At 35.0% G+C, this 27,084-nt stretch overlaps 1 protein-coding gene across 1 annotated transcript; it reads right to left on the minus strand.

Moving 5' to 3' along the window:
* Window positions 1-206: 206 nt before the first annotated feature.
* On the minus strand, window positions 207-10,758 carry LOC125844592 (uncharacterized). Its single transcript, XM_049523905.1, has 10 exons — window positions 10,505-10,758; window positions 9,821-9,851; window positions 9,711-9,724; window positions 9,552-9,602; window positions 7,787-7,856; window positions 5,129-5,201; window positions 4,940-5,007; window positions 867-987; window positions 685-724; window positions 207-278 (listed from the first exon to the last, which is right to left on the minus strand). Exons 1-10 carry the CDS (start codon window positions 10,706-10,708, stop codon window positions 207-209), a joined length of 744 nt encoding a protein of 247 aa, XP_049379862.1. The 5' UTR covers window positions 10,709-10,758.
* Between the last annotated feature and the right edge of the window lie 16,326 nt (window positions 10,759-27,084).

Below are 27,084 nucleotides of genomic sequence, written 5' to 3' on the forward strand. Positions count from 1 at the left end.
CCACCTTCATAGGCATTTCTATTAGTATTAGAATTTTCTGAAAGGTAACAATCTCAGTTTCATAGATAAATTTATACAGAATCTTTGAAAAAGACTTTCTTTCATAAGAAAGAAAATACTTACTATCTATGGGATTTGATCAAGACTTAAATGGATCGACTCTATTGCATAAGTTAAATCCTAATTTTTACAAGACAATCATGCACTCACCTGCTCATGTAAGTGTGGTCAATGGTGCTAACAATAATCTTGTCTCCTTCTACGATATGTTTCGGTACCTAGAAAAAAGGGAAAGATGTAAAGCAGAAAGTGAAGAACTTGCTCATCTACTTCAACTGCAATTAATACATATTGCTCGATATACATAATTGAGATTTGTCATAATGAACACTACATACTTGATTCAGCAGAAACCAAAGTATTCAGTCTGATCAAAATACTAGGCAGTACATTTTTCAAAGGTCAGAGAGAGGTGGAACAGACAGGAATGACACCTCCAAACTAAAAAAGATTTGATATTTGTGTTCTTTCATTTTTGTTTTCTCCTGTAGTGGCTGGTGGGACGGCGGAGCTTATGGAAATTATTGCCTTGGATAGCAAGGGACCCNCCCCCCCCCCCCCCCCCACAAAGCTACAAAGTCAATGGCATCCATTGAAGTGTTGCCAAGTTAAAGCTAAATTTACCTGCACAGTAAGACCATTGTCCAACAAAACCTTCTTATACCTGTCAAGAGAAAAGGTTTTAATCTATTTATCACAGACAAGAAATGAGAACAGCTAAAACTTTATCTGCACATATGTGACGTTTCAATCAGAACTCAATTTATATATGACATAATAATCTTAAGTAAGAGAATTGAACATACTGTGGAGTAGCTGATGCCCTCATGGGAATTTCGGATTCAGCAACAGTACATGTTACTCGTGTAGGAATTGATGCAGACGTTGCTCTTTCATTATAAAGTTGTACATTGACTTTCATGTCATCTATGAAGAATATAAGGTTTTATATTTTAGCACAATTCGGACATTTTATGTCACAGCAAAGATGATCAATAAAAAAGAAAAATTGATTATTAATATAGTTATTGCAGCAAGAATGTTTAAGAAAACGAGCTAACTTCATGGAAAGTATGTTGATTAAAAGGGAAATAAAGGAACATAGCAATACTCCCTACCCCTCAAAAAATTGTTATGGCAGAAGAAAAAAAGAGACAAGATACATTTGCACATAGAACATCAATAGGAGCTATCACAACTAGGCATAGACATACTACAATAAGACAGGAAAACTAAATATTTAATGACTTAATTTTTTCCCTACTGGTACCACTCACGATTAGGATTTGAGTTGAAAAGAATACTGTCAAATAGGACGATCCCAAGGATAAATAGTTCTCCTTCATTTCTCATTCTATAAGATAAATCCAACAATTACTTACAGCTAAAATAAGCATAAATGCAGAGACCAAAAAAACCTCCGGTAAGTTGTGCAATCTTCAGAAAATTAGATAACGAGTAGGTCTATAAACTTACCCTCTTAACCATGCCTAACATCTTTTCCCATGCTAACAACATGATATTGGGAATACCTCTACAACCAATCAGTCCCTTTCTGAACATATTCATCAAAGTAGTAGAAATAGTACTATTTCAAGATGAAAGCTTTTTGTCAAGAACTTTTCATTTCTTTGTGCACAGGGCATTGTAACATGGAAGCTACTAAAATAAATTCTTCAAAGGCACCAATACCATATTAAAAGTTTTACTTTAGGAGACTCAAGACTGAGGAAACATCATTGGCATTGCTCATTTCACACCAAAATGCCGAAAAGAGATGTCTGCACTTCAATCTAAAATTGTTTAGTTTGCTTTCGAAGATCATTAAATTCTCTACTTTCACAGTAACCACAAATTAATGCAGGAACCGTGTGCCAACTCCCAAGTCTTTCTTTTCTTGTGCACAGCCCTGAGATGGACCAGCCTGACATCACCTTCTCAACTGATCTTGGCATTGTCCATTTGACCTTAAGAACGTTGATATAGAACTTCCATAGCTGTGATTCCAAGGGGAAAAGTATGAATAGGTGGTTTCTTTTTTAATATTGATAACCAATAAATCCCCGAGAACCAACCACACACGGTTCGAAACTCTGGACAATAAGCCTGCTCTGTTACCCTTCACTTAAATAGCAGGTTTTTTGTATATGACAGGTAGGCCTGGGCGTTGAGACAAGTCGAGCTCAACCGAGATTTGCCAAAGTACAATCGAGCTTGAGCCACACCGAGCTTGAGCCAGGTCTTTAATATGTAGTTTCACATAGTGCTACACTCATAGAAAATATTTAATTCACAATAAGTGGATTGATTAAGAAACATATAAGCATTACTAGTTTAAATGGGTATCTGAATTTATATATGATTGAATTATATACATTACTAGATTAAATTAGAATGATGCTGACTTAATATTGAACCATACAATACAAATTTCAAACAGAAACTAAAAATTAAAGCAACAATAAACTCAAAATATTGTACAATATTAATTTCCTCTAAAAGTTTTGAATCTTAAATTTAAAACGTTAATATAACCCATTCTATACTTTTTTAGCACCTCTTTCATTTTAACTTTCTGCATGTCATGTTTTAGACCACAAGATTAAAGCACATATTGGTACATTATATATATCTTTAGTTAAAAACCACAAGATACAAGTTTTTTTTAGTTTCTTAAACTTCATATCAAGTCAAAACTAGACAAACAAATTGAAATGGAGGAAGTATGATGTTTGCTGAGCTTTTAGGAAAAAAAAAGTGTTTTTGAGTAGTAAAAGAAGTTGAAAAAAGTTAATTTTCCCTAGAAGCGTTTTTGGAACTGTGAACAAGCATAAATTGTTGACTTCATGTTGACAAACATGCTTTTGAAATTGATTAGCCAAACACAATTACTTTTTCGTAAAGCACTTTTGACAAAAGAGCACTTCTCAAATAAACAAATTTTGAAAGCTTGGACAAACAAGCTATTAAATAAGCTTAATGGATGAGATCCATCATTACATGACTAAAACTAGTCAACCGAGTTGAGCCAAGCCAGCTCAACTGAGTACAAGCTTCACCCAGCAGAGCTTTAACCAAAAACGAGCCTAACCATTTGATTGAAACCAACACAAACTATGAGCCGGTGTGACTTGTTGTCTCAGCCTAGTGGAAGGGTTTGAATGGACAAGTAGGTGGTTGACATCCTCAGATTCAGTTACACACATGCCAGTAGCATTCCACTCTACTATAGTTGTCTTGGAAGACAAGAATTTCATAAGACAATCTAGCAAAAACGAGAAACCTAATATGTCTTTGCTTCTTCAAATCTCCCTCCGAGGCCAATAGGGAGTTACCATTCACAGAGGAAATAAAAAAATTATTATAGGAGCTACCAGTAAAAACTCGACTTTATAATGCTTCCACTTTAGAGAATCTGGGGTGTCCATTTGTACAATCTCCACACTGTAGTAATTATCCTGATTTTCCACCCCACCTTCCTTTGAAGAACATCAAGTTTATAGGGAAAAGATGTAGTGGTCCTGCAACTCTATCTAGAATTGGGTGTCCAGCCACCTGATTGTTACAGCTCTTCCTATGACTTCTATGAAACGAGAGAGTTTCATGGAAACTGTCTTGATCGTTAGATATCATTAAGAAAGAAATAGGAAGAAGTGTTATTGAATGCTTCCTGCAATTCTTTCTAGTATGGAATGAGTAAGGAATCAAGCTACAAGTCTCGATCTATATGCCTTATGAACCGACTTCTGATTTGATCCTTTGATAGTGAGGTAGCAAAGAAGGGTAGGGTTTCATGTTTAGGATTTTTACTTCCACATCCCAGTTCTCCGAAGCTACCGCCTATCGATTGAAATTTCCCTCCTCGGGCGGAGGCGGAACTGGCTCTTCTTGAACAATTCTTGGAAGAGTAAGGAAGGAGAAGGGAACAGGAGTTTCTCACCTCCTAAGAGTATAAAGAAGCAGAGTGTCACCCAACAAACTGATCCACCTGAGCCTCGGTGTTTAGATTTATGCTATAGGGTAATGGGAACATTTTCTTGATAGGCATACCAGCCATCATGTCAAACCCTAGTTTAGCTTGTTTTCTTTCTGCTAATTCCTCCCACAAACTTCTAATGTGATGCCATACACACACCCATAGTTCATGTTTATACAAGAGATGCACCATTCATTCTTTGGGAGCCACATCTCTCCTTTAGTACTTCGGTCCATTGAACTCCATGAAACTGATCACATCTCCATAACCATTTGCACAACAGTCTTTTCTTATGATGCCCTTTTACCTTACCTTATCAAAGAGAAGAACATGCTTTTCTTATGCCCTTTTAGATCCTTCACCCTCATTCCTCCTTCTCATAGTCATTAAACTATTTACTTTATCATAAAAAAGGGCTTTCAGAAAATCAATTGACACATTATATATGTCCAAGATTGATAATTACCTACTTGAAATTCAATAATTCCAATTCCCAATAAATATGATGTTTTTATGCACAAATCACACGCAATCTAGATGAATTTTCTCTATTGTAAAACATTTTTGTAGTGGAAAAGTAGAACAACAGATAAGCATCTCATGTAGGTGACATGTGCATTCCCTATTTGAAATTTTAAAAGCTAAATCCCCATCCTCCTTAGCAAAATTATACTTCCCCAGATAGAGTACCATATTTTAAAAAGCTTTCATGACTTTTATCTTTAACTAAATAATAGACAGACTTGATTGACATTTTTCCATGAGAAGATTTAATTGTTGAAAGGATCTTACAAGTTTTGGATACACACATAAGTAACTGCATAACATAATATTAAAACATATCAATATAATGTGTATATTAAGTCAATAAAATCATAAAGTAGATGGTATACATAAGAATACCTTGAAGATAGACATAACATTCACCAAACAAGTGTTTTGGCACATCTAGTTGCTCATAGGTCTCAGGCCTGCATAGGATTGAAAAATTTGAAGAATGGACTGAGATATAGCTTTACTGATATATATGTGTCTGAACATGTCTATGTACAGAAATCATTCAAAACCAGGGACGTGCACACTTATACTCACTCCATTAGCACAATGTTTCCAGTTTCCTCATCTGTATAAAGATACGTGAAACTCTTTTCTGCAACAAATACTCCTGCACATCCAACACCAATAATGTCAAGAGAAACAGACCACTCATCTACAACAAAGACTTGGATGGAGTTTAGATGACTATATAACCTATTACAAAAGTGGGCTCATGCAACTCAAGTTGTCGTCTTCAATGAATGATTTTACAAGGAAGTTTATCTAGTTCACAAAATTGGTCCCAGTCTTTAAGTGACTTGACTTCTTGACGCAAAGGAGAAACCGGCTAGTACACGCCACATGAATCCTATTATCCTACATTCCAAACCAATATGTATGTGCTCTTATAATGTCCTATAATGAATCTTTGGAGAAAATGTTTTTAATGTAAAAAAAAGTCGAATGGATGATATGGCATTCGTGTTCACCTCATTTATAATCTGCTAAAGACAAGTTGTCAAACATAACTGTCAAATTAGAGCCTGTTTGGATGTGCTTTTAGTTTTTTCGCTTAAAAACAAGTGCTTAACAGCACTTTTTTATTTTACCCAAACAAAGGTGTTTAAAGACTACTCATTTTGTTGACAAACACTTAAAATAAGTCAATCCAAACAGGCTCTTAATTTACTGCAAAAACACTTAACTTCTAGTGCGTACCTCTCAAGGGAAGATGTGTAACCCTCCAATTCTACAAAAACAATAACATACCCAGTGTAATCTCACAAGTGGGTTGGGGAGAGGGGTGCATCCAAACCTTACCGCTGTCATTGTGGGTAGACAGGTTGTTTCCGATAGACCAACGGCTTAAGAAAAATCGTGTTTCAGAACAAGTTCACAAAAAATGTATGAGTAAAAGGCTACAACGACATACTAAAGAAAGAAAAGTATTGACATTAGAAATAGTATTGATACCCAAAGAAAAAGAAACAACCAGAGTAATAAACTTGAAGAATAAACTAATGCTAGCATAATAATAATAATAATAGTAAGGGAGCAGATAGTTGCTCTAGACTAGGTACCTGCTCTACCACTGAAAAAAGAGAAATTGCTCAACTACCTACTAACCGTCTACAATAATCCTCGACCTCCATGTTCTCCTATCTAAGGTCATACCCTCGGTAAGTTGAAGTTATGTCATATCATATCTACTCACCTCTCTACAATTCTTCCTTGGTATATCTCAGGCTTATCACTGTCAACCTGTTGTGGATGCGTTGGAAGCCCTTAAATTAAGTATTTAATTATATTTTTAGTTGTTTTATTTATTATTCTAGAATAGGATTTATGTTTCATTGTTTCATAAAGATTAGGTTAAGTTATAGTTATTAGTTTGGAATAGGATTTAGGTCTCCTACTTTCATAAGAATTAGACTTCCTATTGATGTAATAAGATTCCTATTTAAAGGAGCTTTTGTTGAATAAATCAGTAAGTCATAATTAAGCAAAAAGCAAGAGATCAGAGTTCTCTTTTCCATTGAACTCTATGGTTTCTGTCTCCCTTTAAAGAGCTGAAGAGATCGGAGTTCTCTCTTTTAATGAATAAGGTTTCGGCCTCCCTTTAACGAGCTGATTTATATATCGCCCTGTGAATCGATCATTCCCTAAAGATTCATAACACAACCTCTCACACCTTCTAAACGAGAGAGTTCTTGACTGGCCAACACTCCATCCTATACAACATAGTTGAACTAACAATCATTTTATAGAACTTAACTTTAAGTCTCGGTGACACATTCTTATCACATAGGAAAACGGATGTGAGTCTCCATTTCATCCACCTTGCTTCAATATGTAGTGCAACATCTGCTTGGATCTCCCCATTCCTTAGATTATATACCCGAAATATTTGAATCATATAGCCTCTTTGGTCAAGCTTCTAAAATCAACTTATTTTGAGAAGTGTTTCTCAAAAAAAATACTTTGGGTGAGAAGTAATTTGTGTTTGGCTAATTAATTTAAAAAGCACTTCTGAGCTACAATTAATGTTTGACCAAACTTTTAAATAGTGTTTCTAAGTGTATTTTCTCAAAAGTGTTTTTTTAAAAAGTACTTTCGGAGAAAAGTTACCTTTATAGCTTCTGAAAAAAAGTTTATGCAACTTCCCAAAAGCACTTATTTTCTCCCAAAAGTTTGGCAAACACCACACTTTTCTTAAAATAAGTACTTTTTGAAAGAAAAAAACGCTTTTAGCCTCCCAAAAACTTGGCCAAATAGGCTATTACGCTCTTGGGGATGATTTGTGTACCAATCCTCACTTCCCTATCCACCGCCTATCACATGTCACTAAACTTGCACTTCATTTAGTATGTTTTAGTCTTGCTCGGCTTGAAGCCTTCAGATTCTAGGGTACGTCGCCAAACCTCTGATCTATCATTAATTCCACCACATGCCTCGTCGATCAATATTATGTTGTCCGCAAATAACATACACCATGGTAACCCTCCAATTCTATAGCCCAAAAGACATTGCAAGCTTAAACACATGAATTGATCAAATTATTTCCTTCATTGAGCCTAAGTTCACACAATAAAATGCAAAAGCCTTGAATAACATGACACGTAGTCCTTGTGAAAAAAGAGGTGTGATATTTTGCATGAGATGAGTTACACTACAAACATGATGGATTGCGACTAGAGATGTGGAAATGCATACTTTCAACAGTTTCATCCGTACGAAATCTTTCATTGGACTTGCTTCCACTATCAACATCACGAAGTTCCACCTAAAATGTTTGGCAAAAGGCAAAGTTAAGGAAATAATAAGATGATTAATAAATTATTTTCAAAGAAAAGAAAGAACAAAAAAGATATTAACATTATAACAATAGCTATTGTCTTCAATGATTAGCAAATGTTAGGAAGTTGAGAATCATAGGTAAGCAACTTAGATGAAGTTTCAGAACAACAAAGAACAAGAAATAAAATCCCAACTGAATCATAATTCTATAAACCCACAGTTGTATCAAGATTTTGATGACTTCAACAATCAAAATCAAAGTATTGTTATCCAACAAGAGTACTCACCACTCACATTTGAGGTTGACTATAAAACAGAGGAAGTGACTAGGCTTCTGTCTGTATTTTTCCAAATAAGGTGAGCATACTGAGTTTCCGGCTGTTCTTTTATAAGGTAGGGATACTAAGCTACTGGCTGTTGTTTAAACTTGTTTTTATAAGGTAAAGATACTAAGCTTCTGGCTGTTGTTAACCACTGATTCTAAGATAAATGTCAGTGAAATACTGATACTTCATGTTCTATGGATTCGTTTTTTGATTGCATAATAGATATGCTAAAACTTCTGTTATTATTTTCAAGCAGATAGGTAAATTCACCATCCTGAAGACCAGTAACGCTGAATACTGGAAGCTTACTGCTAAACAGAAGTCAACAAGCCACACCCAATAGAGTTGGATTAGATGATGAGCTTTTTGGGATTTACAGATGGTATGCTGCTGACTAGGGGATTTACAACATCAAATTCAAAATTATCGACATGTGTGACTAGACAAGTTTGATCCACAATCACTTTTAGTTTGCATTTTTTGGACTAGTGGAGTTCCCCAAAAAATAAAACATAAAAGATATTATGAGAAACCAGAATCACAAGTTTCTGCCACGATAAAGATAAGGTAGGACAGCGTCAAACATTGATCCATGATAAATTCTTTTCTACAGTTCAAGGAAAGTAACTATTGGCTTAAGATCGGAAACAAAAAACTGCATGTGCCATGAACCTTAAATTCAAAGATGGTAACACAGATAGCCTTCAAACAGCATAACCAACTAAGTGGCCACTGGACAGCACAAAATTGGACAACTCTAGGAAATAAGAAAAAAAAGTGGCCTACAAGAAATCTTCCATACCCTGCCGGCCTAAAGACGCGTTCAAATGCTATGTGCTTAGCAGGAAACTGGAAACAACAAATGAATCCAGGTTAGCACCTACATTTGGTTCTAAGTTCTAACCTATACAAAAATGTCCAATATACACATCAACTTGTGGTTCGAGCTTGGCTAGAGATTGCTCACTGCAATCAATGTTGTCCAGATGGATGCATCAAATGGAAGCAAAGGAAACCAAGTCACAGTTGTGAAAGGTAAATATGAGTGAAGGTATGTACTTTACAATAGGAAGAAGCTAAAATAATAAAGGGTGCCAAATGCTCATCTGATACTAATTGCACACTTATGTATATGAGTAACTAATCTTATGTGATTATTTGATTAAGATCCTATACTTATAAAAAATTCATAAGTGATTATGTACTGCACATAATCACATAAGTTAAGTGATCATAGGGTGTAATTTCAAGTTCTTGTATTTCACAAAATAGTATAAGAAATGAAGCTATTAACTTATAGACAGAATCACAACAATAAGAAGAGTGACATAATTTGCATAAGATTGAATAACAACCTGTATAATAGCTCCTCCTCTTCCTTGGGTTGTGTGTTGTGCCTTTACCACCTAATCATTACTTAATTTCATGAAAATAATTCTCTTTTACTTCACTACAAGAAAGCAAAAATTGCATAAAAGGAAGGAGAGAGAAGATAGTGATATGCATAAACTAACCTGATAAATCCTTCCTAGTGAAATCAATAGTCAAAAGAACAACACATCATTATTAGTCTGTGTACAAAGACATATACAGAGCCATAGAACAGAAATGTGGGCAAGCTAACCTTTTTTTTCAATCACGTTTCCTGGCTTCAACTACACCAAAATAATATGATGGTGAGCATTTAATAATGAAAAAACAGAACTTACATAAACTTCTATGTTAGCCAGCTCGTATATTAGCTTCATTCAAGCTTAAGAAGACAGTAGAATAAATTATTAGGCATTTGGACATAGATTCCAAATATTTTTCACTTTTTTCTGGAATTCATAGAATTGTGTTTGGTTATACTTTTTGCAAAGAATATTTGGAATCATGTTCATGCTTGGACGTTCGTAAATACAACTTCAAAAGTAAAAATGAGTTGGAAAATAGGTTATAAGTTCTTTTCCAGGTTTGAAAAAGAGAACTTCAAGTTGGATTTGAAATTTTCATAGACAACCACAAATTTTCGAATAAATTGAAAAAATTATTCCAGAAAAATGTAAATAATGGCCAAATTGGTTATAAATTAATCAATCTACATGTCAATCCTAATCTGGTTGAGATTGGTGATATGAATTCCTAAAATACTCTACTTTTTTTTGGTCTACTCAGTCAAGTTGATGAACTAACTAATTCATACAAGCAGCACAGGTATTATATATTCGTGAGCAAAATTGGAAATTTATGCCACTATGAAAAATCGTTACTGTTAAATACCCATCACTAAAACATCAAAATCAAAGTTATAGAGAGGATAACTTACATCGGCACCGCGAGATTTGGCACCGCGGAGTTGAGTGGCGGACCAAGGCGAAGTAAAGAGAGAATCCCGAGATTCGCGATACGGCGAGGGAAGCCACTGTTTGGATTGAATGCAAGTGGAAAGAGCTCTTGACATCTTTGTGGAAGAAGAATCTCTCTTGAAATCCCAGAGAGCTCGGGATAGTCTGTTCATAACAACTCGCATCTTCTTCTTTTTCTGGCGGCTTTGGGTAACCGGAAGTCGAAGATTTATACTTTTTTAGGTAATAAGGTTAATACTTCTTGAAATGAGAAATTATTTGATAATGTATTTATGTTAGGTTTTTTATTTTTATTTTTTTAGTGTTCACTCTTTGTTGATATCCGCATTGGAGCATCATTATTTCGTATTCGCCTCAAACATGAGTGACTTCAGATTAAGGAAGGAGCTCCATAATTTATTTATTTTTGGTAAATTATGTTGGGCCAAGTGTAATTTATTGATTGAGCTTCGTAACTTCATTTTTTGGTGGTGGTGTTTATTGGTAAAAGAATACTTGTATTCAAAAAGGGTAACTATTTACAAGTAATTACCCTTACTTTCATATCCCTTACTTTTAACTACTAATGCACATTTACAAATTGATATTTTCAAAAAATATATACACTATGATAGTATCAAAGAGGGAGAAGCAGAGTTTAAGTGAAAACACTACTTAGTTCATCCTTGATACTATAAGCATATATATATATATATATGGGGAAACCCATCGGTGGCCCCTTAAATTTGGCACGAAATTTCACTTAGGCACCTTAAGTGGGCGATGTTCATTTTAGACACTTCATGTAGGGTCTCGCTGTGTCATTTTGACACTTTTTTGCCAATCAACAAAAATATATGAAGTGTGTGTATTACACTCGCGAATGACGTGTAAAGTGGCGAATTAAATGACGACATTTGTCAAAAACAATTTGTAGATAATGAATTTTGAGTAAAAAGATAAAGTAACCAATGACTCAATGACACGTGGATTTTTGCCCANAAAAAATAATATTGCAGATTTTTTTGTGAATGTTCAACGTGGATCGTCATATATATCTCTTATTCACGTCAACCTATGAAGATGGTCAATGAAAATTTTTATTAGTTATATGCAATAATGTATATATTTATTTCAATTTGATTATGTTAAATCATGTAATTAGTCTTATCTCATTAATATTACCTTATAGACAATATTTGCTTGTATTTTTCTTTTCATATGTGTTTTGCATGTGTATTCCACGTTAAATTGTTTAGATGTCATATGAACATGTAAAGAGAACAACTACATTTTATATATTCACATATTTTCATATTTGTTGTGAATATTTTTTTTTAAAAAAAACTCGTAACATTTTAAAATAATATATGTTGAAGTTAGAAGATCTTGTTAACTTGATAATACATTTGTGACATTATAATACTTTAATTTAAATACAAATACCTACCCAAATATAAATATATATTTGCATTAATGAAAATATTTATCTCATAAAATTAACTACTAAATAAATAATAAAAATTAAACTAATACAAACTTTAACTGGCGTTATTACAAGTCATATGAACTTGTCTTCGTCTAAACTACTGAAATATTAAGTAATAGTAAATAAGTAAAACAAAAGGGCAATGTTTATATATTAATAACTATTTTGAAACAAACTTCATGAGAGTCTAAATCACATAAGTAGCATTGATATATAAAGTCATTCTTTTGTCTTGAGCATTAAAAACAAATCATGACAATTCTCTAAATTTTGGAAAAGATATGTAGAAACATATATCTACATCACAAGAGAAATTGTTAACAAAAACAAATGAATATAGACTACATCATGTTAACTTCATATATTGGAACATTACATACTAATGTATATATTAAGCAAAAAAATAATTATTATACCATCAAAATTATTTTTCTCAAGTACTCGAGGTTATTGAATATACCCTCTTAGGATAGAACGACTTACTTCATCAGAATAGTAGTAACTCATATTCCGCTAAACTTCGAACTCACTCAACGACAATAAATCACACAAAAAATATTAAAATGCAAGAAGAAGAAAATTAGAAGATTAAAAAAATTGTGGTTGAAAAATGAGAGGAAGCCCCTTTATTTATAGTCAACAAAGGGTAGTATGAACAAATATTTTTTGTGTCTTATCTGAAAAGTCATGACCTTTTCGAGAAGCGCAACTCTTTGGAAAAGTCACAACTCATCGAAAAATTACAACCCTTCGAAAAAAGTCACAACTTATCGAAAAAGTCACAACTCATCGAAAAAGTCACAACCTAAGTTAGGGATATTATAGTAATTTAGCATTCAAGTTAGGAGTTCATTCTTTTAAGGTATATATATATATATATATATATATATATATATATATAATCTGATGGCATCAAGGAGGAATAAATAGTGTTTCAGTGAAAAAATTGTTCACTTTATGTTTGATACATTAGAGTATATAAGTACCATTAAAGTATATATATACTTTAATGGTATGAAGGATGAAGAAATAATGGTTCAGTGAATAGAACATGGGAGCAGTCGGGTAAATACTTTGTGTTGTGGGTCCAATTAGGGTAAACATATTGGGTTGGTTCCAATTTGTATAGTTTTCCCTTTTTTGTTTTTAGAGAAAACACATAAAAGCTCCCCTAAACTTGGTAACACAACTTACTTCATCACTTAAACTACACGGGAGTTTAAATACACCCCTTAATATCTTTGAAGTGAATTAAATACAACCCTGAGAGTAGAATACCACTATCACCTGCCACATCATAACCATGTAAGCATCATGTCACAGCCATGTAAGCACCACGTCATTCATTTTCAATCTTTTTTTGCTTATTTACACCTATTTTCTTAAACACTTTTTAAAATTCGTTACACTAATCAATTAATTGAGAATGCATTTTAAAATCAAAATTGCTCCACCTTCTTCCACCCTTCTCTTCTATCCCCCCCNCCCCCCCCCCCCCCCCCCCAACCCTTTTCTTTCTTCTTTCTTGATTTTCACCATTTTTTAGCCTTCATTGACTTCTTCTTTTTTTCCCGACCATTTCCAACCTTCAATAGTTGTTTTCTTCTTCAACATTCATCAATTTTTATTTTAAAAAAAATAGCATACGTACTTTTTCTTCTTTGAACCCTCCCCCTCTACCACAAATCTGCCCCTCGGAGAATGATATTTTTTTTAAAAAAATTAACAATTCAAATGAAAAATGAAGGTTGTATAAGAAAGTTGATAGACCCACATTTTTTGCATCACAACTAATAGAAATTAAAATGGGTCACTTAAAATTAAGAAAGTTTACATTCAATAATATGAATTAGGTGTTGGGTTTTATGGATTAATGAAGGGCTGGTGAGGTGAGGGATGGAGATGAAGGGAAAATGACTAATATGAAAGAAAGGTATAAAGAGTGTTTCAATGGGGGAAGAAGACATTTGGGGAAGACAACAAAATAAAGAGAGAACAAAAAGATTAAATATTTTTTTTAAATCGAACCCACAAATTTCATTTACTTCTAAACAAGAAATATTACATTTTAAAAAAAAAACTTATAAAAAAATTTAAAAAACTATTAGCTATATATTGGCCAATAAAAAAAATGTCATTTGTATGATTTTGCCATTTAGTTTTTATTTTTATTTTTATTATTTCACGTGCTTTTAGGAAAGTGAGTATACTCACTTTGTCACATCAGCTCTTAGGGTGATATTTAATCACTTCAAAATTGTAGGGTGGGGGGGGGGGGGTATTTAAATGCCCATATATCTGAAGTACTAAAGTAAGTTTTGCTGCTAAGTTCAGGGGGATTTGATGTATTTACTTTTTTTTATGACGAACTTACCGAAATGACTATAATTTAGGACTTAATAAAGTCCACAAGATATAATTAAGATAATTACTATTCCTAAATAACTTTTAATTGGCTATTCAGTTGTATCTAAATGTATTGACCATATTTGGTGATTTCGTTATAGCATACATATGTTATTTTTAGGCAGTTACTCCGAATATAAATATAATATCTAATGCAGTGCATTAATGGTGCAACATTATCTTTCTTAAAAAAGAAATTTAGCATAATGTCTCAATCTTTCTTTGACATTGTTATTGGGAGACCAAAAACACTTATTTTGAAATTTTTTTTTTTCCAAAATTAAGTGCTTGTCAAACTTGTAAAATGGTTTTTAAATGAAAACATAAACAATTTTTTTGATGGCAGGTTGAAGCTAAAAAATTATGCTTCTTAAAAATAGCAGAAACAGAAATAGAAAATTATTTTTTCAAGACTAAAATATCTCTTCCATATATACATATTTACCAATATATTCCTTATTAATTAACATATCTCGTAGGTTTGGTTAACTTTCATTTAAGAATTTATTTTTATTTTTATATAACAAATTTCATATTTTATTTTACGTTTACATATTATTATTTTATTTTATTTATTACTTTACTTATTATTTTTCATAATTAGAAAAATAAGTAACAACAATATTTTTGCAAGATTAGATAAAAGAAAAAAAATAGCAATTACAAATTTCACCCCTCGCCTAAAAATATAATATTGATTGAAAATTTAAATATGTACATTTTAATTTAATTAAAAGAAAAAAAATAATTTTTATAATTGATGTATAAAATAATTTCTCTATATATAATAATCATAATATTAAAAGTACATTAGTATTTGCCTTTTTTCATAATTTGACTCTCAAAATCACTTTATAGAAAAGATTAGTCAAACACAATTTGCTTATGAAAAATCTTTTTAAATGAATTAGCCAAACACAAATTGCTTTTTTTCAAAAGCTCTTTTCTGAAAAAGGTATTTCAAAAAAGTACTTCTAGAAAAAAGACGTTTTTAGCAACAATACCAAACATGCTCTTAATCAATGGAACTATGAAATCTCACAATATTTTTCCACACTAAATAAAGAAATTGCACTACAAAATCTTTTCTTCTTCATTGACTTTGTTTTATCACTAACTATTACTTGTACGATATTGATACAATTTTTTTTTTGTTATAGACTATTTTTCAGTCGAATACATTGGTATGATATTGATATAAATGCATTATGATGATGAATACAGTATGTAAATACTCAAATATATTGATACAAATATATAATAGTGAACAAAAATACACTCAATTACATGATACAAATATAAAATAAGGAATTAAGAGACTTGAATACACTTAAACAAATTTATAACAAGTTGCAAGATTCACAATGCATTGATACAAAATGAATAACAAGGAATAGATACACTTTGATACATTGATAGACATGTTTAATCAATATCAAATACAAATAAAATATATTTGATACAATAACAGTAGAATAAATGAATACACTCAAATACATGAATACAATGCAAATTTAGGTACATTGATACATGAATAAAATGTATATATGTGTGTGTTTGATTCCTTGAAAAGTCCCAAAATTTGCACCAAAAATCTCTCAAATTCAAGATATGAACTCCTCGTAATATATTCAATCTCTCAAAACATCACCCATTAATTTTAGTAATAATTTTATGAATTCATAATTTGAGCTTAAGCTTCAAAATTTTCTCTCATGATTGAAAATTAAATTTCATAAATCATCTCGAGTCAATGATGAAGGGAAAGAACGTGCAATGTCATTAAATTTAAATTTGAAAAGAATTCGAAAGAATCGCCTAGGAAAGAAAAAAAAGAAAGAAATAATCATTCAAAGAGGGGAAAATGTATATACTAATTCAGAAAGAGAAAAGAGGAAACATGGATGATTGATAAATACAATTCCTAGAATTACGCCTAGAAAGTACACTAATTGGAAGATACACTTTTAAATTGAAAAATAGTTAGTAAATGGATATTATGGCTCGGAATTATAACTTTACTAAACTATAGTTATACATAATAAATACATAGCATATATTACCTTTTTAATTCAAATGTGGGACAAACTCTTTTATTAAAAGAGATAAACCAAGTGCACATAAACAAAGACAAAAAGGCAAAAAGGAACAAATAAAGCTAAGGAAAAGGAAATATTAGAGAAGGTGAGGAACCCTCGTCTTCATCCTTGATAGGTGCATATTTTGAGAGCAACTCTGATAATCATCGAGACCAGCAACTTCAGTCGCCTTCCATTTGCAGACAGTGAGACATGAAATGCTATAGAGCTTAAGCGGCATCCACCTGAGCATTTAGGCTTCTCACAAACGCCATGGATTGATCTTGATCAAATCTTCTTCAACTCATAACACTTGTCCAACTTGTCTGCTAGGTAAAGACCAAATCAGAGAGCTTTACACCTTGACACAGCTATTACAAAGAGATTTAACTAAAAGATCTCTAAATCGTTTAGGCTGAGCTCCGAGAAGCTAATACCACTGTAATGATTAAGAAGCTTATCAGGTAAATCTCTACGATTCTGCAATATTTAGTGCATCCGAAACTAATTTATTGCCTGATTTAGTTATGGTTCAAACTGATGTTCCACGATTATGATACCCCTTTTGCATAAATGCTATATAGATGATGTTGTAGGCTTGATATCCATTTTGCTGATGTATGCACCCATTTCTGTCAGTTCTTGAACCCTTTTCTATATAAAGGTTTTTGTTTTAGATATTGAAGTTTGCATTTTGACACTTCTTTGTCCTGAGATTTAGTGTGCCTTGTTTATCACCTTGTAGTATTGCTTTAGATTTTCTTAGACATAAACTGAATGTTATTTGTACCTGCAAAATTGAAGACACAATTAGTTAAAAAAATCAATCAGTTTATTCCCTTCTCTGAAAATATGTGTCACCGCCACTTCCTTTCAAACCTTCATAATGCACTTTATGTCCACTGATATTCTCCAAAGGATTTCCCATATTCTATCAAGGACTTTCTTAATTACAAGAAAGTTTGTTTCCATCACAAGAGGGAGATAGTTGTTCTGCACACAATAGAGTAATCCATTTCTAAAAGCTTTCACTTCAGCGTCTAAAGCATTGCAAAATGTCACACAATAAGATTTTTCATAGACTAAATCTCCATGGTTATTTCCCACACAAAAAACCTTATAGTTGAGTGATAAGTGATCTCTACTAAAGCCATCAATATTGCATTTAAATACCCCAACAGTAGGACAGGACCACATTACTACTTTTCAAGAGAGATTGGGGTGTACTCTTCAAAAATAAAATACAATCCAAGGCTAGGTATTTGGAATATTAGATAGCCAAGGATATCTATTTACAGAAAAAATGGTTATCCCCATTAACTTCTCTAATCATAGCAAACTTGGATAGTTTTCCATCATTTTTAAGAACCTTTCTTCTTTTCCAAATCCGTCATATGATGAATATTGTAACTTCATTAAAAAAGGTCTCAATTTAACATTACAATCACCACTCTACCATTTGTCAAGTATTTGTTTCAGCTGTATATAAGGTCCATGTATCCTTGCATCTCTTGATAGAGTTATCCATACAAAATTGGCATCTGGGGATCTACAAACAAATGATCAAAAGTTTCTAACATTGAGTTGTAACAACAAACACAGATAACTGAATCAATAATTCTGCACCTAGCTAATACCTCTCCCCATGGGAATTCTTTTAAACCACATTCTCCATAAAAAAAAGAAACTCTAAAAGAAATCTTTTTTCCCCAGATAATCACAATATCCTATTGATTGTCCTTCCTTTGTTTCAATATTTCCCAGGAACTTCCAACAATAAAGTTTCCTTACTGTTGGGAATCCACCATGGTCTGTCCCTTTCATTAGATATTAGACAAGTACCCAAGTTAGTACTTACATGATCACATTTCTTCCCCAAAATCTCCATTATCATATTCATATTCCAGCCATCAGTGGTCATAACATGATTAACTTTTGCAAAATCATTACCAATTGCATGAGAAAAAATTAGTACATAGTGCAGTGCCCCAAGTTGAGTCCAATTGTCAAGCCACATGCTAGCATGAACCCTTCTAGGCTCTAACCAAATTTCTGGGTCAATCTTATCTTTTGCTTGAAGTATCAACTTCCAAGACCCCAATTTCCATTCTAAAGTTTGTGGTCAATGCCTCTTATAATATTTATTCCATAAGAAATGTGTAATACTCCGAAATTAGTAGGTTAAACTAGAGCTAAATGTGAAGGGTTAACGTTAAGAGTAAGGGTTAAGAGCCAATGAAAATGAGTGAGGGCCAAGGCTGCCTATCTTGACCAAGGCACTGCCCACCAAGACCATGAGGGTCTTCACAACCCGTAGTGGACACCACGAGTCGTGGTGCCACTCGTGGAGGTGGAGGCAATAGCCCACTTAAGCTGTATAAAAAATGGACCCTCTACACGAGCCACTTCACGACTCGTGAAGCCTTTTACGGCTCGTGGGAGTTGTCTTGAACTTGACTTAGAGGAAAAAAGGGTTGAAGACAAGGTGGCTTAGCCACTGCCTCAAGGTCCCTGAGAGGGACCACGACTCGTGCTTAGCTCCACGGCTCGTGGAGCCCCTCGTGGAGTTGCCTTGGGCATGTAGGCAAAAAGGCATGGAAGCCTAGCCACTGCCTCAAGTCCATGAGTGGGACCAGGGCTTGTGAGGCCCCTCATGGTACCTGGGCAGGTCACTTAAGTGAGGGTTAAATGAGTCTTTTCCTTTTTAAGTCCTATTAAAATGAGGTCGTTTTGGGTAAGTTTGGGGTCACTATATAAGTCATTTTTAAGTCAAAATTCACCCAACTAAGTCATTTTTCACAAACACCCAAATCAAATTAAAAGTTCACCTCCTTTACAATATTTCTCTCTCTAAAACTCAAGGAAGAAGAAGAGTAGAATTGGAGCTAGGGCTAGAAGAAATCAAGCCTTTTTCCCTTAATTTCTTTGGAGAATCATCCTAAGGTATGGTAGCTTTTCATCTATGGAGAGAATTCGTCCATAGAGTCCCTTCAAAGTCTTCAATTCCAAATCTAGAAATCCCAAAAGCTAGTGTTTTACTCCAATGTCATGGGTTTCTTTCAAAAAGTTTTCAATGGTTGTTTTATGATGGATTATTATTGCATTGACGATTTTTTGTTGATTATGATGAAATCCCTCCAAGAACCCATGGATTCCCCATATTACTAAATTGTGATCTTGTGAAGTGGGTTGATTGATTATAGAAGCATGTGAAAAGATTATGCTTAGAATGATTAAGTTAATTGAATCATGTTATTACCCATATCTAATGTAGTAATTCTATATGTGTTTGTTGAATGTGATTCATGGTCCTTGAAGGGAAAAACGTGAGAATTGTACATGATTGTGATGATTATGCATGTGTTCTAAGATCACCTTGGGAGTTAAGATCCTATGACCATGCTGTACTTGTGGTATTGATGAAAGGTCATTCTCCCCTATACCCTTACACATGACTATGTATTAAATGTCTATGACTATGATAATCTTGTTGTATTGATTGAAAGGCTTTTCTCATGAACACACTATGAACACGATGTGAAAGGTTTACTCACATAATAATGATTCTAAGGTTGAAAGGCTATTCTCACCTCTTGAATCTATGAGCTATATCATGATATCATGTTGGATTGAATGTTAGGACATCCTTCCATAAACATGAACGTAAGTTAAGACTTAACATGAACTTAATGGGAATTATGCCTAGCACCGAGTGGATATGAATATGAGATGAAAGCTTTTACGTCAGTTAGTCCGGCTTTCCAAATGGGTTCCTTTTACACCAGTTAGTCCGGGTTCATGGAAACCTTTTATGTCAGTTAGTCCAGGTTTCTAGAAGCAATCTCCCTATCCCGTAACTATGTGCCCACATAGGACTTTAACTAGTGGATCCACCTAAGCTAACAAACATGAGTTCTACCTTAGGCAAGTAGGACACCTCTTTTCGGTGTGGGGGCATGACACCGGATTCCATGTAGCTCACATGGTCTATGTCGGTTAAGGCTATTTCCCTCCATGACAAGAATATGAACTATGACAAGAACATGACCTATAACCTATGACTCCTCAAGAAGCTTTATTTAGTGTGAGTAGGGGTATGGGACTTCATTCATGCATTTTACAAGTAGGCTTTGAAAGGGGTTATGGTGTGGTTCTCTTATGCTATGAAGATATATGAATTTATACATGTTGAATACAGATTGTTGCTATGAGTGGATTTCCTTGTTACAAGTTAATGCACATGAATGTTTCCTTGTCTATGAGTATTGTCTATGGATGAGGTCAAAGTATTATATGCATGATCATGGTGGCCTAAAAGTGGCACTTAGTATTATATTGGATTATGGGATCTTAGCTATGCATTGCACAAGTATAGCTTACGGTTGCTTATGAGATGGTTTGACTTATGTATTTACACTAATGTGCATGATGACTCTTAAATTTGATAAAGTGCATGGTTTCAACTAAAATGTCCCCTTTTAGTGTGTTTTCAAGGATTTTATGCATGGCTATCATACTTAGTGTATTTTTGTACTAACCCACATTTTCTACATTTTTCTAGAAGTGCAGGACCCGGTTGTTGAGGTGTGCTTCCTTCTTGGTCAACGCTTGGATTGATTACTCTCCATGCTTTTGGTGAGTCCTCATGGTTCGAGAACGAAAGTTGTTCATTTCTAGTTTCTTTCTTACATTCTCTTTTGAGACTATGTTGTAAAGTGCTGCGACCCTATTTGATACCTCGATTGTATTCAATGGCTTATTGAGATAATATCTAGACTTCCATTTGCTTTATGAAAAACTTTGATTGTAAGGAAAAGTTTAATTCCGCATCATTTCTAATACTTATGTTATGATATGTTATGGGCTTTTATAAGACCCCCTTTGAGGGTCGAGTACACCGTGTTACATCTAGGGGGTACCTCTGGGTCGTGACAAACTTGGTATTAGAGTACAAGGTTTAGAATGATTTTAGGTTGATGTCTCATAAGTCACGTCTAGTAGAATCTTGTTTATAAGTGTGAAGCACACCACATTTATGAATAAGAGGCTATAAGAAGTTTAGGAAATTTCACTTCTTTCATTACTCCTAGTTCGTGCTTTGGAGTTTAACTCTATAGATTCCTTCTCCTAACCCTTCTCTTGTGTCTTCAATATCTGAATACACGAAGGGCTAACGCAAGAAGGATGGAATAGGAAAATGTGAATGAGGGAGTTCCTCCCCAAGATCCTCAAGCTCTGATTGATCCGGTGGCTATGATAAATTTTGAAATAAGGTCGGCTCGCCAAATATTAACCCAAGTCGTGATGACCCAAGTAAATAGGGATACTAGGACTCATGTGAACCCTAATGTGAATACAACCGCTTCAAGGATTAGGGACTTTGTTAGAGTGAATCCTCCCGAATTTCATGGTTCTAAAGTGAAAGAGGATCCGGAAAGGTTTATTGATGAGGTGTATAAGGTGCTTGATGTTATGGGAGTGTCTCCACAAGAGAAGGCATAATTAGCCGCCTACCAATGGGAAGATGTGGCTCAAGTATGGTATGATCAATGGAAGGGTGAGATACCCGTAGGAGCAGGCCTGGTAGATTGGGAATTGTTTAAGTCGGTCTTTCTTGATAGATTCTTTCCTTTAGAGTTGAGGGAATGAAAAATGCAAGAGTTCATAAATCTTTGACAAGGGGGTATGAGCGTGAAGGAATATGCTCTAAAGTTCACCCAACTATCCAAGTATGCCCCAACCTTAGTGGCGAATTCGAGGGCTAAGATGAATAAATTCGTGATGGGAGTGTCCGACTTGGTAGTCAATGAATAATGTGTATCCTAACTATGAATATTTCATGTCTCATGGTCCATGCCGACCAAATTGAGGAACAAAAGCTCAAGCAAGTGAATAGGGAAGTAAAGAGAGCAAGGACAGACGATGGGAATTTTTCCAAGGGTAAATCCGAGGGTCAAGATCGATCAAGGTTCAAGCGAAGGTTCTCCAACCAAGACTCCTCTAGTGCTCCAAGGGTAAAAAAAGATAGGGTGTCTAACCCTAAGCCTCAAGGAGGCAATAGTGGTGGATCTTCTATGGTAAGGCCTACTTGTGCTAAGTGTGGTAAGAAACATGATGGTAAGTGCCTAGTTGGCACAGATAGTTGCTATAGTTGTGGGAAAATTGGTCATATGATGAGGGATTGTCCCATGCTTAAGGTTTAAGGAAGAGAGGACAAGAAAGTTCCTCCTATTTACCATCGTGGCACGACGTAAGTCATTGCTTAAGTTTCGTTGTTAGGGTTGGGCATATCCTCATTTAGGCCACCCCTTATTTCTTTGCGGATGGAGTTGAGGCAACACATGACTCATTAGGTCCTCGAGTAGTTGGACAACTTTGGATTGAGACCAAATAATTCTTTTCATTCCTTCGATATTTTGTTTCAATCCCTCCAGCTCTTTGTCTTGCTTGGTCACCTTGCGGAGAATTGTTGAGAGCATTCCCTCGATGCGTTTGATCTCCTTGTTCTCATTATTTCTTCTATTATGAGGGGGGATGTTTTTATCCTTCCTTTCGCACTGAGCTTCGACCTTCACTATATTTCTTTTTAACTCATCCATTTGAGTATCAGTGCGGTCATCAAGAAATCCTTGTCAACCTCTCGGCTCATTTTAGCCATATTGTGAAGCAGTTGGACTGCTATTGTATATGACTGCTTTAACATCTAGCCAGGAAGGAGTTAGTCAACCAACATCTTGTTTTCGGGGCCAAGACTTCGGTAGAAGCAATCAAGGAGGATTGTACCGAGAATTCAATGAGTGAGACATTGAAATAACAGTTCATTGAATCTTGCCCATGTCTCATGAATCCGCTCACCCTCCAATTGGTTGAAAGTTAGGATGCTGTCCCGGAACACCATTACCTCAAGAGGATAAAACTCCATCAACTCACGCATCGACATGTTTACCTTAACAACAACTTCAAAGAAAAACAAAACTAAAATTAAAGTTAGTAAACTACAGTTAAGAAGAACAAAAATTCTACTAATCTAAAAGTTCTCAAATAGCACCACTTCCCGGCAGCGGTGCCAGTTGATGAGTCCACAAATTGAACTCATTTAGGGCTTTATTTTAATAGAAATAGTGTCCTCAAATGCTTATTTATTCTAAATATCTGATGAAAACACTTAAGTTTAAGGTATTTAAAGTTTTAGTGGAAGCATGAACACTTAGATGCAAAAAGGAACAAAAAGGCTGAAAAGAACGAAGAAGCTAAAGCCTGAGCATCGCCAAGCACATTTGGCGATTTTCGAAATGGATGCACTCCGCCCTTTGTTCCAGTGTGCTGAGCCCTGAAGGAAAGGATTAAGTCGGCAGAAAAGGGAGCAGTCGGCGCATCGCCGAGCAGTTTCGTGAAGCAGTACTATGTCGCCCAATGACACAGGGCACAACGATGCTGAAGGTTGGTGCAAGACGGCGACGAACTACACCAAAGGATGAATCGCCGAGTTAATCGGTGATTCCGACTAACCTCGCTGAGCAATCCGTCATCACTATTTTCTGAAGTCTATAAATTCAAAACTCTTTATTAATTTTTGGAGGAGTCGAACAATTATTATAATTTCCATATAGAATAGTACTTTTTGCTCTAAGTGAGAGGGTTTTGAAGAGTTGGAGGAGAAAAAGGTTTTCATCTTCAAGATTTTGAGTTGGGTCTCTTGGATTTTTCATTCTTGGCCTGCAACTAGATTTAAATCTTCATACCCATTTGAATTCAAACTCATTTAGGTATAAATTTCTATTTCTTGATGTGTGGATAAAACCCCCAATTCTTGGGGTGTGATTTAGCGAATATGGGTTAAGATATTTGTTGGGTCTTGCTTGCTAATAGTTTATTTGTAGTTTAATTGTGATTTTGTTTAGTGGTTGTGTATGAATCTAATTAATTTGTAGTTGGAAATACAAGTTTATTTATGTGTTTTCGGCTTGCTCTAGAGAGAGGTCATAAAACTAAGACCACTAAATTGATGGCCTAAGGAGTGGGTCGACATGAGGTTCTACCCGAGAGGGTGAGCCCTAGTCCCATATCCTAACACTCAGCTCGAGAGAGTGAGTGGGGTAAGGCGTAGGCTGGCCTTCATGCAGCAAGTGGGTGTCTGAGAGGAACCCATTTGAAACGTGGTAAGTTGCTCGAGAGAGAACTTATTTCCACATAAAGCTTAGCTTAGTCACTATTATTCTATAACTTTTCTATCGAAAGCATGTATCCAATAATTTAGATTAACCCGTATTTCGGTCACATCCCAAGAATCCCTCTCTCATTGTTTAGATTCCATTGTTAATTTGCTATTTTTTTTATTTGTGACAAAACCCCCATTTGATATTTGACACTTTGTGTCACCCCCTTTTATTTACTATGATTTTACTCATTAATATCTTTAGCTACGACTAGTTAGAACTTAATTTTATTTTTCTATAAATTCTCAAATCGACTCTTTTGGGACGATCCCAACCCTTGGTTGGGTTATTATATTATTTCACGATCGTAGACACTTAAATAGGAAGTTGCGTCGTTGATTATGCAAAATTAAAACGTCAAAATGGCGCCGCTGCCGGGGAGTGGTGTTGTTTGGGAATTCTTAGTTAGGTAGAATTTTTTATTCTTCTAGTTTTAATTTTACTGATCTAATTTGTAGTTTTGTTTCGCTAGTTTGAATATCAAAGCAGGGAACTAAGGATGGAAAATCATTACGCATATCACACGGATCATCCCCTTCTGAAACTATTGAATCTCAAGGACAACCTCCTAACCTTTAAACATGTTGGGGATGAGACGATTCAGGAAATGTGGCTGAAGTTTCAAGCGGTGCTGCAACCATGCCCATCTCACGGGGATGACGGACAAGAGGCTACTGGAGTGCTTCTATAGGGGTATAGGACCCGAGAATAGAGGTATAGCCGATCAACTTTGCGAGAGTGTTATGCTATACCAGCCCTATGAAGTTGTAGCAAGACTCCTTGATGGCATGGTAGAAGCCAACAAAGAAGCCAAAAAGAAGTAGGAGTGGGACGCACTAGTTACCCAGTTGGATGTTCTACCCACCCGAGTCACAGAATTGGAGGTACACGCCATGGGGAAAGAAAAACACTTCTCCCTTCGAGAGTGTAAACATGGGAAGAAGCAGAGAGGTGTGCAAAATGATGAAGCTCTTTCACTCATTCAAAAAAAATTGAGGCACAAGAGAGGATGTTGAATGAGATGATGGAGCACATTGAAATGCTAAACGAAGCGTCAACCTCTCACTCCATGACTTTTCAGCTGCAGGATGCTCAAATCGGCCATTTGATATCAGGTCATTACCCACCATTCGCAGAGGACTCGCCTAAATACAACATAGGCGACTCGGAAAATGAAGAATAGCTGCCGACTTGCGTCGTGCCACGACATTAACTAAGGCATTGTTTGGGAGGCAACCCAAAACCCCTTAATATTTTATATATGTGTATTAGTAAAATACTGATGCGTTATTGGTATAGGTTGAAGTGTGAGAAGTGCTCGAAAAGTGCAGGGTGACAANATACAACATAGGCGACTCGGAAAATGAAGAATAGCTGCCGACTTGCGTCGTGCCACGACATTAACTAAGGCATTGTTTGGGAGGCAACCCAAAACCCCTTAATATTTTATATATGCGTATTAGTAAAATACTGATGCGTTGTTGGTATAGGTTGAAGTGTGAGAAGTGCTCGAAAAGTGCAGGGTGACAAGCAACAGATCCAATTGGTGAGTCGCCAAAGAGGTCGGCAAACTCGACCTTATCCACCGTTTGACTCCAAACATCCCCAAAAATTGGTGCTTGTAAAATTCGGCGAGCTTGAGAAATTATTGGCGCATCGCCAACAATGCGCCAACTCTATTGCCGATCTCGACGGAGACAGCCGTTTGAACACTCAGGTTTATTGGAAAGATCTGTAACACTCAGTGAAACAGGTGATTGGTTGGTGACACGCTAACTGATTCGGCGATTCAGACTAATATCGTCGAGTACGTAGGAATTGGACAGCGCTTGAGTAAAGGTAAAGTAGGGTGGCTGTGAAGCATTCGAGAAAGTGGATTGAAAATAGGCGTGTTGTGTTGCTTAGCGATACTGTGTAGAGTTCACTGAATCACTCAACGACTCACTTAATGTCCCTACTCGCCTTTTTTTTAATGCTAAAATTGTGGAAGGTCTACACCCAAAGTCGCAGGAGAACCATGCCACCCTGATAGATGGAGCAACCGCACAGCCAGGATCACTTCTTTACCTCCTTATTTGTCTTACTTATTTTTATTTTTGGGTACTTTTAATTGCAATTAAGGACAAACATTTTTATTTGTGGTGGGGTGAGGCCCACACCTTTTGTGTTGACAGTTGTGTTTTGTGTATATATTTGGGCTGTCTATTTATAAATTGTGTTTACACTGCTTTCTGTGGATGTTTGAGCTTATGGCTCCATTTTGTTTTAAATTACAAATATGATTTTGACCCTTTCAGAAAATTTTTAATTTTTTCTAAATTGTTTTCCACCTCTCGTGTGTTGAATGTGGCTATTCTTGCAAAATTTAAGTC

The sequence above is a fragment of the Solanum stenotomum genome, chromosome 1 (genome assembly GCF_019186545.1).
Source record: "Solanum stenotomum isolate F172 chromosome 1, ASM1918654v1, whole genome shotgun sequence".
Classification (NCBI taxonomy): Eukaryota; Viridiplantae; Streptophyta; class Magnoliopsida; order Solanales; family Solanaceae; genus Solanum; species Solanum stenotomum.

What these genes read in the sequence shown, in the direction of transcription:
- LOC125844592 (XM_049523905.1), bottom strand. Translation starts at nt 10,708, where the DNA reads ATGCGAGTTGTTATGAACAGACTATCCCGAGCTCTCTGGGATTTCAAG. An exon ending in TACGGATGAAACTGTTGAAA is followed by an intron (nt 5,202 to 7,786) that starts GTATGCATTTCC and finishes TTGGATGTGCAG; the next exon opens with GAGTATTTGTTGCAGAAAAG. An exon ending in GGAAACATTGTGCTAATGGA is followed by an intron (nt 5,008 to 5,128) that starts GTGAGTATAAGT and finishes AATCCTATGCAG; the next exon opens with GCCTGAGACCTATGAGCAAC.